Consider the following 16105-nt stretch of genomic DNA (forward strand, 5'->3'; position numbering starts at 1 on the left):
TTTTGGAAATCAAGAGGCTATGAAGAAGATCAGAAATGTGGAAAAAGTTCCCATATTCTTATTTTGTTACTTTCAGGTAAGTCCCTTAAATAAACCCTCATCATGTCTGCCCTCGGTTTCTTCACATATAAAAGAAATGACTGATAATTCTGAATAAACAGTCTTTGAATGTCACATCTGAGGTTAAGATGTCAACTGCAGAATCCCATCAAGGATAATGTAGTACAGAAATTTCTGATGCTTCTGATAGAAATACTACAATGACACTGTTAGGAAAGAACACTTGCAAGATGATTTTTGGAGATTTGAATCAATACTTACATAAATATTGACACTAGTAATAAGCCACATGATAAACACAGACATTTCTTCAGCATACACCTACATATATTCACATCCATTCTGAACAGTTTCACATTTCTGGATTCTATGTAATGTGCTTGGCACAAAGTAGGAGCTCAACAAACTATACCTTTTCCTTTTCTATTCATTGCTCTCTCTTTTTTTTTTAATCATCTTTATTGGAGTATAATTGCTTTACAATGGTGTGTTAGTTTCTGCTTTATAATAAAGTGAATCAGTTATACATATACATATGTTCCCATATCTCTTCCCTCTTGCATCTCCCTCCCTCCTATTCTCCCTATCCCACCCCTCTAGGTGGTCACAAACCACCAAGCTGATCACCCTGTGCTATGCGGCTGCTTCCCACTAGCTATCTATTTTACATTTGGTAGTGTATATATGTCCATGCCACTGTCTCACTTTGTCACAGCTTACTCTTCCCCCTCCCCATATCCTCAAGTCCATTCTCTAGTAGGTCTGTGTCTTTATTCCTGTCTTACCCCTAGGTTCTTCATAACACTCTATGACATAAATCACAGCAAGATCCTTTTATAACCACCTCCTAGAGAAATGGAAACAAAACCAAAAATAAACAAATGGGACCTAATGAAACTTAAAAGCTTTTGCACAGCAAAGGCAACCATAAACAAGACCAAAAGACAACCCTCAGAATGGGAGAAAATATTTGCAAATGAAGCAACTGACAAAGGATTAATCTCCAAGATTTACAAGCAGCTCATGCAGCTCAATAACAAAAAACAAACAACACAATCCAAAAATGGGCAGAAGACCTAAATAGACGTTTCTCCAAAGAAGATATACAGGTTGCCAACAAACCCATGAAAGAATGCTCAACATCATCAATCATTAGAGAAATGCAAATCAAAACTACAATGAGATATCATCTCACACCAGTCAGAATGGCCATCATCAAAAAATCTAGAAACAATAAATGCTGGAGAGGGTGTGGAGAAAAGGGAACACTCTTGCACTGTTGGTGGGAATGTAAATTGATACAGCCACTATAGAGAACAGTATGGAGGTTCCTTAAAAAACTAAAAATAGAACTACCATATGACACAGCAATCGCATTACTGGGCACATACCCTGAGAAAACCATAATTCAAAAATAGTCACGTACCAAAATATTCATTGCAGCTCTATTTACAGTAGCCAGGACATGGAAGCAACCTAAGTGTCCATCATCGGATGAATGGATAAAGAAGATGTGGCACATATATACAATGGAATATTACTCAGCCATAAAAAGAAACAAAATTGAGTATTTGTAGTGAGGTGGATGGATCTAGAGTCTGTCATACAGAGTGAAGTAAGTCAGAAAGAGAAAAACAAATACCGTATGCTAACACATATATAAAGAATCTAAGGAAAAAAAGAAGAAAAGGTCATGAAGATCCTTTTCTATTCAAACAGCCCATTTCCCTGGAGTAAATTAGAGTTTCGTTTGAAAAGGAACACATGTAAAGGCAAAGCCTTTTAAGTCTTCCAACATATTTGTTTATACAACTGTCTTTAAAACATATTAGGTATTATGCACTGCCTGCTTCCTAACTGCAAGTATATGGAACCTGATTTTATCCATCTGCTGATGCCCTGTGGCCATCACATGCTTCTTAACACCCATGCAGATCTCCCTGGCTCTTTTCTGACCCGTTTACCCAGCCCCACAGCACCCAGTCCCAGACTCTTCCATGTGCTCATTATCTGTTACTCTGTGTTGCAGTTTCTAATAGACTTCCTTTTCCACGAAAAACAAAGGGAAGGGGGAAGGAATCTTTACTCTTGATTTCTCAACTGAAAAATCCTCGTGGCTGACTTTACTTTTTGAACCTGTAATCAAGTTGTTAATGTTGAGCATTAGTTGCAGAAAATCTGCCCTCCAGAGAAGTCTGCATTGTTAAAAACACACAACAAAATAACCTAAAGTTCCCCAAACAAGACTGTGATGTGTTCCAGTATAGCACAGAAACTAGATCTTCATCTAGAGCCAGATACATGTGTGTGCATGTATGCCTTGTTATGTTATATACTGTAATGATGAGCGCACATTTCATAAGGCTGCTATGAGGGAGACAGTAATGGTACCTTTACTCTACAGGCCAGGAAATGAGGTGTTTGAAAGGTGATGTCACTGTCTCATGGTCACTCAGCTAGCAGTGGAGAGTCAGGACTTGAACACTTGTTAATTTGATGTACTTTGTGTACTGTTTCCTGGTTCAACAGACTCTGAAAATATAGAGGATCTTTGTTTCCTTTTAATGTTCTTGGCACAGTGGGGGTTATGAAAATTAATATGTTTGGGTTTAAGCAAAATCCTATGACTTGGTCCAACTTTTGATGCTTCCCATTGATTAGTATAACCAAAGGTGGTCTTTTATGGACTGATGGCTGGATTTTGTGTGAGGATGAACTCTCCTGTGATTTGGAAAAAAAAAATCCAGGCATGTTGATAGTTGAGTTCAATTTAAATCTTTTTAGTGAAACCAGTTGACAAGATATCTAAGGTTTTACATCATTCATGTCTTTCCCCACTTTGAGTGATGGTGTAAATATATTTTTCACAAATGTATTTGTGAAAGTTGAAAAACAACATAAAATTACAGTATTTTAAAATAAGAAAGAACCTTAAAGATAATCTAGACTTGCCCTTTCATTTCTTACTAGGAGACCTGAGGTTACTAATTATCCCTGATTTCTTCAATACTATAGGGGTTGGCAGCATTGTCAGCAAAAGACTTTTTAACAATTGTTGAAATAGCTTATAATTGTGCAATTGAGGGGGAAATACACACACACACACACACACACAATATTCTAAAAGTTTAACTAACCTCCAAATCCATCAGGCACATATGTTTTAAGAACAATATTGCAGAAAATTGTTGGCAGTGATAAAGGTTTATTTCCCTCGTTTCGAAGAGAAATGTGTCGATAGCCTGCTTGGAGGCCATCCAGTGGCAGAATCCTCTGGCCAATCAGTTTGTTGTTGTCATCATACACTGCAAGTCTCAAGACTGCCAGGTCAGGGAGGATCACCTGCAAACAAGAAATGGTACTTTTTGTTGCTTTTTGGAATGCAGCTCCCAAGAATTACAACTCTAGGAATCTGGAATATATTTATAATGTTCTGAAAGGCTTCTTTATGGTGAAAATAAGCCAATGGTCAATTTGCATTCTTAAAGCATACTGTATAAGCTACAATGCCCAAGCCATTGAGAAAGGCAATTGGAACAGGTTGGAATTCATTTCCTGGAAATCATTTCCTGAAAATTTTAGATGGAATGAATGGATGTGAAAGATGACTACTCCAACCCTTGGCATCTTTCCCCATCCCACCCATGTAATGGATGAGCAAAAGGAGACCCTGAGAAATAAAGTGACTTTCCTTTATGTCAGAGATGGCCAGTGACAGCTGGGCCTAGATACTGGGGCTCCTGATTTCTAGTCCTGTGATCTGTTTACTACCTGGGCTGCTTCTGACATCAAACTCTGTTTTTAAGAATATGGAAAGTATCTTTGAAGAAACACCTCATGTATAAAAGACAATCTATATATAAATTTAGATTTCCCCTTTTCCTTGCACACCTCAGTTTTTAACACATTTTGGGATATTAAATAGAGTAAGATGGGGCAGCTAGAAGCATTAACATAGGGAATTCCCTGGCAGTCCAGTGGTTTGCACTCTGTGCTCTCACTGCCAAGGGCCCAGGTTTGATCCCTGGTCAGGGAACTAAGATCCCGCAAGCTGTGCAGCACAACAAATAAAACAAAACAAACAAAAACAGAACAAAACAAAAAACCACCAACAAAAATCAACATTAACATATACCCAAGACATCTACTCTTGCCATCCCCAAACCTAATACATGGCCATAACATCTGAGCTCAGATAGCAGAAGCCCTATTCAGATATTAAAGAGCAACATGACAAAAAAAAAATCCTATGTTTTTTAATCAAGAATGCCTATTTAGGGCTTCCCTGGTGGCGCAGTGGTTGAGAGTCCGCCTGCCAATGCAGGGGACACGGGTTTGTGCCCCGGTCCGGGAAGATCCCACATGCTGTGGAGCGGCTAGACCCGTGAGCCATGGCCGCTGGGCCTGCGCGTCCGGAGCCTGTGCTCCGCAATGGGAGAGGCCACAACAGTGAGAGGCCCGCCTACCACAAAAAAAATAAAAAATAAAAAAATAAAAAGAAAGAATGCCTATTTATTGGCTATGAGCCGCTAAGATATCTCGTCTGATTTGAGCACTATGTCTAAAGCTAGACAATGAACTGGCTGCTTAGTTATGCCTAGAGGTTTTAATTTAATTCCAACTTCATGAAGATGAACAGGAGAAATCAAGATGAAATGCATCCAACTTCAGTCACTATGTTGTTCCTCACGTGGTGAATGGGGGCTTACCTTGTGAGATTAGCGCAATGAACAAAAACAATACCAGCGAGAAGGAAACTAAAGTTAAAGCACTTGGTATCAATGAAAGGCAACGTATTGTAACTTCTAAAGAACAGGGGAGGATGCAAAATTGGCGTCTTGTTTCTGGGGCCAGTAATACTGCATGAAAAACCAACTCTGATATTTCCCTATGCGTCAAAAACAATGCCTGAAGCCAGCTTTCTGAATTTCTAGAAATGTGTGTAGGGATTATTCATTATGTTCCAAAACTCTGACCATACTGACAACAGATCCAGCTATAACAAATTGAAAAGCACGGGAAGAAAAAAAGACACATCACAGCTGTGTATGCAATTCACACTACACTCTGATTGTAGAAGAGAAAGTGAAAATGGGGGGAGGGTGTTGCACGGATAATGGTATTCACGTAACAGGGAGCGCCTACATGTCAAAATGGCTTGATTTATTGAACTATATTGATCTTCTGTAATATGCTTTCTGTAAACAAGTTAGCCAATTCTGAGGTTGATAATCCCTATTTTTGTTAAGATAAAAAGCTGATTATCTGTGTTGCATGACATACGTATGTCATGCAACACTTGGAAAACCTGTGCCTGAAGAAGAAGCAAGAAAGCATTTTGGTTGGATAACAGAACAAGTGAGAAAGAAACAGGCATTTTTGAGATAGCACTGCCAATGCATGGATTTTTCAATACATCTTCCATTGATGAAAGAGAAGCAACTGGAAAAAAAATGGTTACAAGATTAAGGGCCTCCCCAGTGGTTCAGTGGTTAAGAATCCACCTGCCAATGCAGGGGACACGGGTTCGAGCCCTGGTCCAGGAAGATCCCACATGCCGTAGAGCAACTAAGCCCGTGCGCCACAACTACAGAGCCTGTGCTCTAGAGCCTGTGAGCCACAACTACTGAAGCCCACATGCCTAGAGTCCGTGCTCCACAACAAGAGAAGCCACCACAATGAGAAGCCTGTGCATCGTAACAAAGAGTAGCCCCCACTCGCTGCAACTAGAGAAAGCCTGCACATAGCAATGAAGACCCAATGCAGCCAAAAATAAATAAATAAAACAAATTTTAAAAAAATGGTTACAAGATTAAAAACTGCATCATTACAGAGAATGACTGATTGGTCTTAGGATCAAGGTATAATAAGGAGATAAAAAACAAAAAGACAAAAACAGCACACGACCCACAGGACCTTGGGTAGCAATGGGGACCACACTTTCTGGAGGCACAGGACAATACCAACTGACCCATTTAAGGACATTTATTGGCCTCAGTCTAGGTGCAACATCCTACCCATCCTCTTGGCTAAAGGAACAGTGCAAGTCACCAGCTGCCACAAGGGCAGGGAAGAGCTCTCCCACATGTGATGCTGTCCACCTGTAGGGCTCCCTCTGAGTAGACTGCTAACCTGGGGTTTGGGCACTGCCATGTGGGAGGTGGGCTCCTCCAAGGAGGAAGGAGAGCCAAGAGGAGGACAGGGACAAACTGAAACAACAATCATATGATGGCTGCAGAACTCATGCATTAGAAGAACACATTTAGGGTTGAATAACTGTCCCTATATCATGTAGTGTCTCTACACTAAAATGTGGTTCCCAACTTAGTAGAGTGAGTCTGACACATTGAAAATACCCTACCTTCCGAAATACAAATGACTCTTCATTGTAAACTGGATTGAGTCCATTGTTCATCACCATGCGTGTTCGGAATTCCTTCCGGATAGTGTCGGTGGGCAACCCATACATATCCACTTCTACATATGTGCCAATTTTTTTATCTGATAAGAACTGACCTGATATGACCTATAGAAATAGGATGAGAGAGAAGTAAAGTCAGTGTAATCATCAGTAGCAAAGAATAATCTGGAAGGAAGAGATTCTCTGTTCATCTTTAGAATTTTTAATTAGCTATGGAAATAATGTATCCATTCCTTATTAAACTAAAACATGGTTGAGCAAACACTGCATGCAAAAAACTATTCTAGGCAGAGGTTCTGCCTCCGAGAACTGCCTAGAAAAAGAAAGAGGGAACTATACATGAATCATCTATTACAAAACAATACTGTCCACAGCATCTTCACCTAAGTGCCCACACCTATGAAATGAAGCAATGGATTCAAATATGCCCTAAAGTCACTTCATAGCTCTGAAATTCTGTCACGCCACACTTTTACTGAATTCTTTCAAAAGTCTTGAGACACACAGAAAGAAAAGCAATGCTAAACTGATGTTGACAATCTTCATACAGGACAGTGCTATTTTTTGTAAAGACCAGTATTAAATTTTATCTATTTTAAAGCTATGGAAAGACTATTTTTCATTTATTTCCCAAATGACTACAGCCATTTATTAGGTTTTTTCATGTTATCTAATAGCTAATAATTGTGAAACAGTTTTTCGAGGTATAACTGACATAAAATAAACTGTACATGTTTAAAGTGTACAATGAGATCAGTTTTTACACATGAGCACATCTGTAAAACTATCACCACAATTAAGACAATAAATATTTTCAACAACTCCCGAAGTTCCTTTGTGCCCTTTTGTAATTCATCCTTTCTTCCATCTCTGTCTAGAGGAAACAACTGATTTACTTTCTGTTACTATACATTAGTTTGCATTTTCTAGAATTTAGTATAAGTGGAATCATATAGTAGGTATCTTTTCATTAATAAGCTTTAGTTTTTATAGCCGTTTTTGCTTTACAGCAAAGTTGAGAAGAAAGTACAGAGTTCTCATATACCCCTGTCCCCGTACCCACCACTTCCCCTACTATGTGTATCTCGCACCACAGTAGTATACTCGTTGCAATCGGTGAACCTACATTAACACTTCATTATCACCCAAAGTCCATAGTTTACATTTAGGGTTTACTCTTGGTGTTGTACATTCTATGGATGTGGAAAAATGTATAATGACACGTATCTACCATTGTAGTATCATACAGAATAGTTTCACTGCCCTAAAATCCCTTGTGCTCTGCCTGCTAATCCCTCCCCCCAACTCCTGATCTTTTTTAGCATCTCCATCGTTTTGCCTTTTTCCGGAATGTTATATAGCTGGAATCATACAGTGTGTCACTTTTTCAGACTGGCTTCTTTCACTTAGTAATGTACATTTAAATTTCATCCATGTCTTTTTATGACTCAATAGCTCATTTCTTTTTAGAACTAAATACTGTTCCACTGTCTGGATATGCCACTGATTATTTATCCATTCACCTGCTAAATGGCACCGTGGTTACTTTCAAAATTTTGTCAATTATGAATAAAGCTGCTAAAAACATCCCTGTTAAGTTTTTGTGTGGACATAAGTTTTCAATTCATTTGGGTAAATAACAAGGAATACAACTTGCTGTATCATATAGTAAGAGTATGTTGAGTTTTGTAAGAAACTGCCAAACTGTTTTCCAAAATGGTTTCATCATTTTGCATTCCCACCATCAATGGCCAAGAGTTCCCGTTGCTCCACAGCCTCTACTGGATACTTTTTTTTTTTTTTTTTTTTTTTGTGGTACGCAGGCCTCTCACTGTTGTGGCCTCTCCCGTTGCGGGTCACAGGCTCCGGACGCGCAGGCTCAGCGGCCATGGCTCATGGGCCTAGCCGCCCCGTGGCATGTGGGATCTTCCCGGACCGGGGCACGAGCTCGTGTCCCCTGCATTGGCAAGCGGACTCTCAACCACTGCGCCACCAGGGAAGCCCTACTGGATACTTTTTGATCTGGTGTTTTTCATTAAAAGCAGCTAATAATGTCACTAGTAGAAAAACATGTTTCTCAAGAAAAAAAAGAAAGAATTTAAAATCAAAGTTGAGAGCCACACACTGATCTTGCAAATTGACATTAAATTTATTTATTTTTTTTTAATTTGGCTGCACTGGTCTTAGTGGGCACGTGGGTTCTTAGTTACGGCATGTGGGATCTAGTTCCAGGCATTGGGAGCATGGAGTCTTAACCACTGGACCACCAGGGAAGTCCCAACATTAAATATTTTAGTTGTAATTTCTTAAGACTTTTCCAAGACCACCTGCATACACATTTATACTATTCTGTGAAAAGCAAGCACCTTACCTGCACTGAGCAAGTGGCTGCAATAACCCCATCAACAGGCGTTTCAGAGAAGGGATCAAATGTTCGATCAGGCCGTCTCATGAAATCTGGTTTGAGAAGGTACCTGATGGGACAAAAGTGCAAAAGGAGTTTATTTTGTTAGTTATTTTTATAAAGGCTAAGAAAACCACTATTCAGGATACTGAATATTTATCTATCCCCATTTCTAACTTAGGAGCTAGGCTTTTAGGTAGAGGATCTCAAGGACTGAAGAGAATATCCCTGCCCTGTGGATAATCCTAATGAGGAGCAGGGAAGAGCAAATGTTCTCTAGATTCCAGGCTCTGGGACATCTATGACTTCCTGACACGACCATCTTCTCTGGAACTTGTTTATGCTCTTACATACACAAAATAATAATGAAAAACCAACTAAATGAGCTATAGTTATCAAAATATGGGAAATATGTGATATTATTTATTGTTTTAATTAATGTATTAAATTATGAGATATAATGATAAGTTTGATAACTACATAGTTTCAAAGTGCCGATAATCGTAAGAATATTTTGAGAGATCTCTAACAAAAGTAATGAGATATCTGTGATTTATATCAGTGTCAGTGTCAGAGGTATCATTAACATTACTGTGGATTGTTGTGTATTTTCATAATCGAAGGGAATGTAAAGTTTCAGTTAGAGGTAGGTGAAGATAAAGATGTTATTATTTCTCCAATTCTAGCCAGGCTAATTAGGTAAGAAAATGAAATAAAAAGGCATCCAGACTGGAAAGAAGAAGTATTTAATACTATTTCTATTCTCAGATGATATGATCTTATATATAGAAAATCCTAAAGAATCCACTAAAAAGCTATTCGAACTAATAAACGAGTTCAGCAAGCTTACAGGGTACAAAATCAATATATAAAAATCAATTGTATTTCTATGCACCAAGCAATGAACAATCCAAAAATGAAATTAAGTAAACAATTCCATTTTTAACAGAACCTAAAATAATAAAATACTTAGGAATACATTTAACAAAATAAGTACATATACTTGGAAAACCACAAAAAATTGTTGAAGAAAATTTTAAAAGAACTAAATAAATGGAAAGATATCTTGTGTTCATGGATCAGAAGGCTTAATATTGTTAAGATGGTGCTAGTCCCCAAATTGATATACAGATTCAATACAATCCCTACCAAAATCCCAGCTGTCTTCTTTATAGAAATTGACAAGTTGATCCTAAAATTCAATTGGAAACTCAAGGACCAAGAATTCCCCAAACATTCTTGATAAAGAAGAACAAAGTAGGAGGTCTCATATTTCTCAATTTTAAAACTTTCTACAAATCAACAATAACCTAAGCATCTTGGTACTGGCAAAAAGATAGATATATAAATCAGTGAGATAGAATTGGGAGTCCAAAAATAAATTCATATCTATGTTCAACTGATTTTTGACAAGGATGCCAAGACTAGTCAGTGAGGGAAAGAACAGTCTTTAAACAAATGATGCTAGGACAACTGGAGAGCCACGTGCAAAAGAATAAAATTAGTCCCTTCTTTCACATCATAAACAAAAATTATCTCAAAATGGATCAAAGACCTAAAAGTAAAAGCTATAACTATAAAATTCTTAGAAGAAGACTTAGTGATAAATCTTTGTGACTTGGAATTTGACAATGGATTATTAGACATAACACCAAAAGCACAAGCAATGAGCAAAAATATCAATACATAAACTTCACTTCACCATAAAGACTTTTACACTTCAAAGAACACTCTCAAGAAAGTGAAAAGACTAGTCATAGAATGAGAAAAATATTTGCAAATCATTTACCTGATAAGAGGCTTGTATCTAAAATATATGAAGAACAACCCAGTTAAACAATGGGCAAATGATTTGAATAGACAGTTCTCCAAATAAGATATACAAATGGCCGGCAAGCACTTGAAAAGACACTTAATATCATGAGTCATCAGAGAAATGCAAACCAGTACCATAATAAGATACCACTGCACACACACTAGGTCGGCTACAATAAAAAAAAAAGTCAGATAATAGTAACTACGGACGAGGAGATGGAGAAATTGGAGCCTTCATACGACATTGCTGGTGGGAATGTAAAATGATGCAGCCACTTTGGAAAACAGTCTGTAGTTTCTCAAACAGTTAAACATAGAGTTACTATATGACCCAGCGATTCTCTTAGGTATACACCCAAGAGAAGTGAAAACATCTGTCCATACAGAAACTCGTACATGAATTTTCATAGTGGCATTATTTGTAATAACCAAAAGATAGAAACAATCCAAATGTCCATCAAAAGATGAATGGATATACAATATGAGGTATATCCATATAATGGAAAATTATTCAGCAATAAAAAGAAATAAAGTACTGATATACACTACAACACAGGTGAACCTTGAAACCATTATGCTAAGTGAAACAAGACAGTCATAAAAGGTCACATATTATATGAATCCATTTACATGAAATGTGCAGAACAGGCAAAAATATAGTGACAGTGTGTAGATTGGTGGTTGCTTAATGCTGGGATGGGGGCAGGGGTTGTTGGAAGGTGACAGCTAAAGGGTATGAGTTTTCTTTTTTGTATGACTAAAATGTTTTAAAATTGATCTCCAGCACTGTCTGCCCCTTATCCCCACGGGGTATGGTCACAGAATCACACCTTGGCTAGATTCCATAACTTTCCTGAAACTCGTGTTAAAGAACTGCATCTCTCTAAAAGAAATACTTTTTGTTAGGAATGACTATAACCATAGATAAGAAAATTCTACATCAATGTGATTAGTATATAAAGGAAAATAAAAGCACTTTCCCCAAAACTCTAGGTTTGCTTTTAGATGTAAAAGAATCGCAATTTGGGATCAAATCTTTCATATTCCTTAGGAGCATAACTTTTACTAGTTTCAACTCCAGATGATGTCAAATTTATGACTATCTTTTAAAATACAACCAAAAAAGGAATCCCAAGACATAATATTTTTCCTTAACGGAAAGTTTAAAGTCATGTTTTTTTGTTTTTGACAAAGTTGCCATTCTTTGCTATCTTCAAAGTCTGAACAAAAAAGTGTTAAAAAGCCCACATTCCACTTGGATATAATAATCAATAAAAAACCCGAGGACAACACTGACTTTTAAATAAAGGATATAGAGAGTTTATAAAATAGTTAAAATATTAAAGATGACATTGAACATTCACCTGTCTCCAATATATCAATACAAGATCTCTGCATAGAAGATATTGTTTTCTATGTTTATAGAGCTTTGATTTGGACCTTTTATTGTGGCAACTGTTAACCATTGGAAAATATGATGATACAGCAAAAACTCAAGACTTAGGATGGGAAGTAGATGAGAGAATACAATTCTACACACACTTCTCCAAGGGAAGCCTACTAGCTTTGCCTGGCCAAGCATCAGACATCAGCTGCGAGGCGAGGTCATGGATCATGGCTCTAGCTTTCACATGGAGGCAGCATTTGGATTCCAGCTGTGTGAAATGAGGGAATCTGCCTTCTGCGAAAGGTGGGACTCGGGGTCCATAAAGGACTGTAGTCATACATCCAGTCCAGAATCTCCTAGGGCAGTGGCTGTAGAGATTCAGGACTCCCTGTGGTGCCCCTCAGTCATTTCTGAAGGGTCAGGAGCCCCTTCTCACCAAAAACAGAGAAATGTCATATTGATGATGTTTCAGTACCAAAAGGATTCTTCCACATTCCCTGCTGCTCTCAGAACTGCTTAGAAGAAAACTAATCTGTGAAAGCGTGATCCAAAATAAAAAAATGTCAGGCGGAAACGGCAAGAAATCCAAGTCCGATTCTCCAAAGTTGGCAGCTTGCAGTGTAATGTGTTCATTTATATACTTAAAAAATAAAAGAGACTGTGTAGAAGTGATACCGAGCAGGACCCTGTGGGGCTCCTGGACACAAAAGCCTGTCTGTGTCCCCTCATTTTTTGTTTGTAGGAAATAGGCTTCATTCAGCCTCCACCACCTTCCCTGAGTTCCAATGAGCAGGTTCAAACAGTTGCTAAATCAGGGAAGGGAGGAAATGCGGAGACAAAGGAAGAACAGTCAAGAAACAATAGTGCAGCCTTGGGGCAAGGTCCTGGTCCTCCCTCAAGGGATACACAAAACAATATCTTTGAGCTGTTTTGCAGTTACTGAACCCCCACCAGGTGGGAGAAGTTAACTGTATGCTGCCCACAAGTACCAGATCCCAGACTGGTTGGAACCAAGAGGTTGATGATGCTGACTCCCAATTACCTCACCACCAACCAATCAGAAGAATATCCATGAGCTGATCACACCCTCTTTGAACCATTTCTATAAAACTCCTCACTACCCGCTCCGGGTTAGGACACACAATTTTGAGGGCATTAGCCCAATGTGGCCCTCTTTGCCTGGCAAAGCAATAAAGCTGCTCTTTTCTACTTCACCCAAAACTCCATCTCGAGATTTAATTTGGTGTCAGGGTACAGAGGCTGGATTTGGCTACAGAAGTCTGATAGGATCCCTGGCTTGGGGGTGACACTTAGCCAGCTTGTCTTGAACGAGTGTCAATTTCGGGCCTAAGGTGGCAGAGACTGTCACTCACAGACCTGGAGGCTGTGTAGGTCCAGGGACCCTGGGCATCGATGCGGAAGCAGGAGCTGGAGCCCTGGCTTTATGGGGGTGGGGTTTGTGCCACTGCAGGCCTAAAAGGCACAGAATGTCTCTGTACAGAAACACAGCCCTCAGACACAGCCCAGAAGGATTTTTTATTTATTTATATTTTTTTAACATCATTATTGGAGTATAATTGCTTTACAATGGCATGTAAGTTTCTGCTGTTTAACAAAGTGAATCAACTATACATAAACATATATCCCCATATCTCTTCCCTCTTGCATCTCCCTCCCACCCTCCCAATCCCACCCCTCTAGGTGGTCACAAAGCACCGAGCTGATCTCCCTGTGCTATGTGGCTGCTTCCCACTAGCTATCTATTTTACATTTGGTAGTGTATGTACAGTATTTGTTTTTCTCTTTATGACTTACTTCACTCTGTATGACAGACTCTAGGTCCATCTACCTCACTACAAGTAACTCAATCCACAAGGATTTTTTAAAAGTCCCTGCAGGTGGGCAGAAGAATGACAAGGGTAGTGCAGTGAGAGCCATCGGGTGCCTCAGATGCCCTTGCTCAGTGGCTGGCCCATCTCCACCAGCTATGACTCCTCAGGGGCACAGCACACTCGTGAGAAAGATTGCCTCTCTCTGCCCTGTTGGTGACAACCTCTTCCTCCAGGCTGAGTGTGGGGAAAAGGGAAGGGGCAGGGGGACATGAGACTGAACAATACTGTTAACGTCTCTTGTAGTCAGGCTGCCCCAAGGAACAATCATATTTTTTAGTCCCCCTGATGGGACTTCAGCTTTTGGTCACATCACCTCAAACACATGAGCACAGAATTCAGGCTAATGTAGCACCATCCTTGCTCATGAACATATTTTAAAATACACAATGGTGTGGAAGGTGAGACACTGAGCAAGTGAACTATGGCAAATCGGAAACTCCTGAAAAGAAACATAGTGAAGGCGTAGAACTCTTGTTGGTGTAACAGAGCAGGACCCTATGGGGCCTTCCTGGGACAGACTTCTTCGCTACATCCTCTGCCTTAGCTCCTCTCTGAAGTACCTAGATAACAGTATCTGATGCGTATTTCCTGAGTTTTTCAGATGCCATTCCACCACCAAATGGAAGAAATTAATTACTTGCACGTGGCCCCCAGACCTACTGGAGCCTAAGGATTGATAATGTGAACCCCTGTGACACTGCCCTATTACCTCACCATCAACCAATCAGAGAACTGCGCACAAGCCCAATTGTGTGTGCCCTGTGACACCCTCCCCCCGCCCATCATCTGGCCTTTAAAAATGCTTTGCTGAAACCCTTCAGGGAGTTCAGGAGTTTTAGAGCACTAGCCACCCGTTCTTCCTGTATAGGGCCTTACAATAAATGCTGCACTTTCCTTCACCACAACGTGGTGTCAGTAGACTGACTTTACTGCGTGTGCGCGAGCAGACCCAAGTTTGGCTCAGTAACAGTGGGACCCCTTTGACGTGGAAACAACTCCCCTCCCTGTGTCAGGGCAGGATAAGCCATCAAACGGCTGAGGTGAAAGGAAAAGCTCCTTTGGCATCCGTGAGCCGCAGGAAGGTTCAGGGAGTGAGCACAGCCAGGTGTGAACCATGAGGGCTGTCTCTTGGGCTCTTTACAGGCCTGTTGTGAGCAGACCACTCATTTTATCTTGTGTGATTCCTGCCTGTGATCGGTCATACGGGCTTAAGCTTTTTTGCAACCTCACTTTTTCACAGAAATCTGCAGTTCATGAAGTACTTCACATAGACTCAGTCCAAACCCTCTGAGCTGTCACAGCAAACCCAGGGTGGCAGGCGTTACCAGCTTCATTTTATCAGCAGGAAACTGAGGTTTAGGGTCTAACACACCTGCCCAGGGCAACAACAGCATGTGGCGCACCCAGGGCTCAAACCCGGGTCAGGCTGGAGCCAAGGGCTTTTACCCCCTGTGCCACAGCTGCCCCTGGAGTGTCATTGCCTAAGCCTCCACTGGGGGTCCACCCATCAATTTACCTACACAATCTCCTGGTTCTGAATGCTTTGCGCTAAATAACAAAGTAGCTTAAAAAAAAAAAAAAAACCTCTGAAATGTGTATTTAGCTGTTTTCTTCTGACCCATAATTTTCTTTTTCCCCCTGTTTTATTGAGATATAATTGAAATATAACACTGTATTAGTTTAAGGTGTACAGTTTTTATTTCTTTCAAAATACACAGTAGAGGCAAATATCCTGTAAGCTGCTAATATCCTGATTTGGGTAACAGGGTTGTCACCCGTGGGTATAGGTGAACTGACAGGCAGGAAGAGGTGGGAGTGGGCATTTTGAAACCATACGTGCTGAAAATTTTACCTTGACTGTTTTTAGCGATGGAAATTAAATATCCAACCAGGGAGGCCAGGAACACCCTGACAGTAGCATGGCAGGATGAGACGGTACTCTATTGAATTAGTCTAGAGGTCTCTGGGCAGTGGTTCGTGATTATTTATGGGCAGTGCTGCTTGGGGACATTTGCATGGAGAAAAAAAATGGTCACACAGTTTTTTTTCATATGTATAGAATGTTAACTTCATTTAACCTTTCAGTGTTTCAATGAAATGAACATTTCCTATTTCACTACTTGGTT

At 39.8% G+C, this 16105-nt stretch overlaps 1 protein-coding gene across 8 annotated transcripts in view; it reads right to left on the reverse strand.

Annotated features, from left to right (window-relative positions):
• The window catches only part of PLCB4 (phospholipase C beta 4), a 420918-nt gene that overhangs the window by 45511 nt on the left and 359302 nt on the right, over positions 1 to 16105 (reverse strand). For all 8 annotated transcript variants that reach the window (XM_067707497.1, XM_067707492.1, XM_067707493.1 and 5 more), the window contains 3 exons: positions 8853 to 8955; positions 6422 to 6586; positions 3198 to 3402 (listed from right to left, as the gene is read on the reverse strand). In XM_067707497.1, coding sequence (XP_067563598.1) covers positions 3198 to 3402; positions 6422 to 6586; positions 8853 to 8955 — 473 coding nt within the window. The remainder of the gene's footprint in view (positions 1 to 3197; positions 3403 to 6421; positions 6587 to 8852; positions 8956 to 16105) is intronic.

This window comes from Pseudorca crassidens, chromosome 15, assembly GCF_039906515.1.
Source record: "Pseudorca crassidens isolate mPseCra1 chromosome 15, mPseCra1.hap1, whole genome shotgun sequence".
NCBI classification, from domain to species: Eukaryota; Metazoa; Chordata; class Mammalia; order Artiodactyla; family Delphinidae; genus Pseudorca; species Pseudorca crassidens.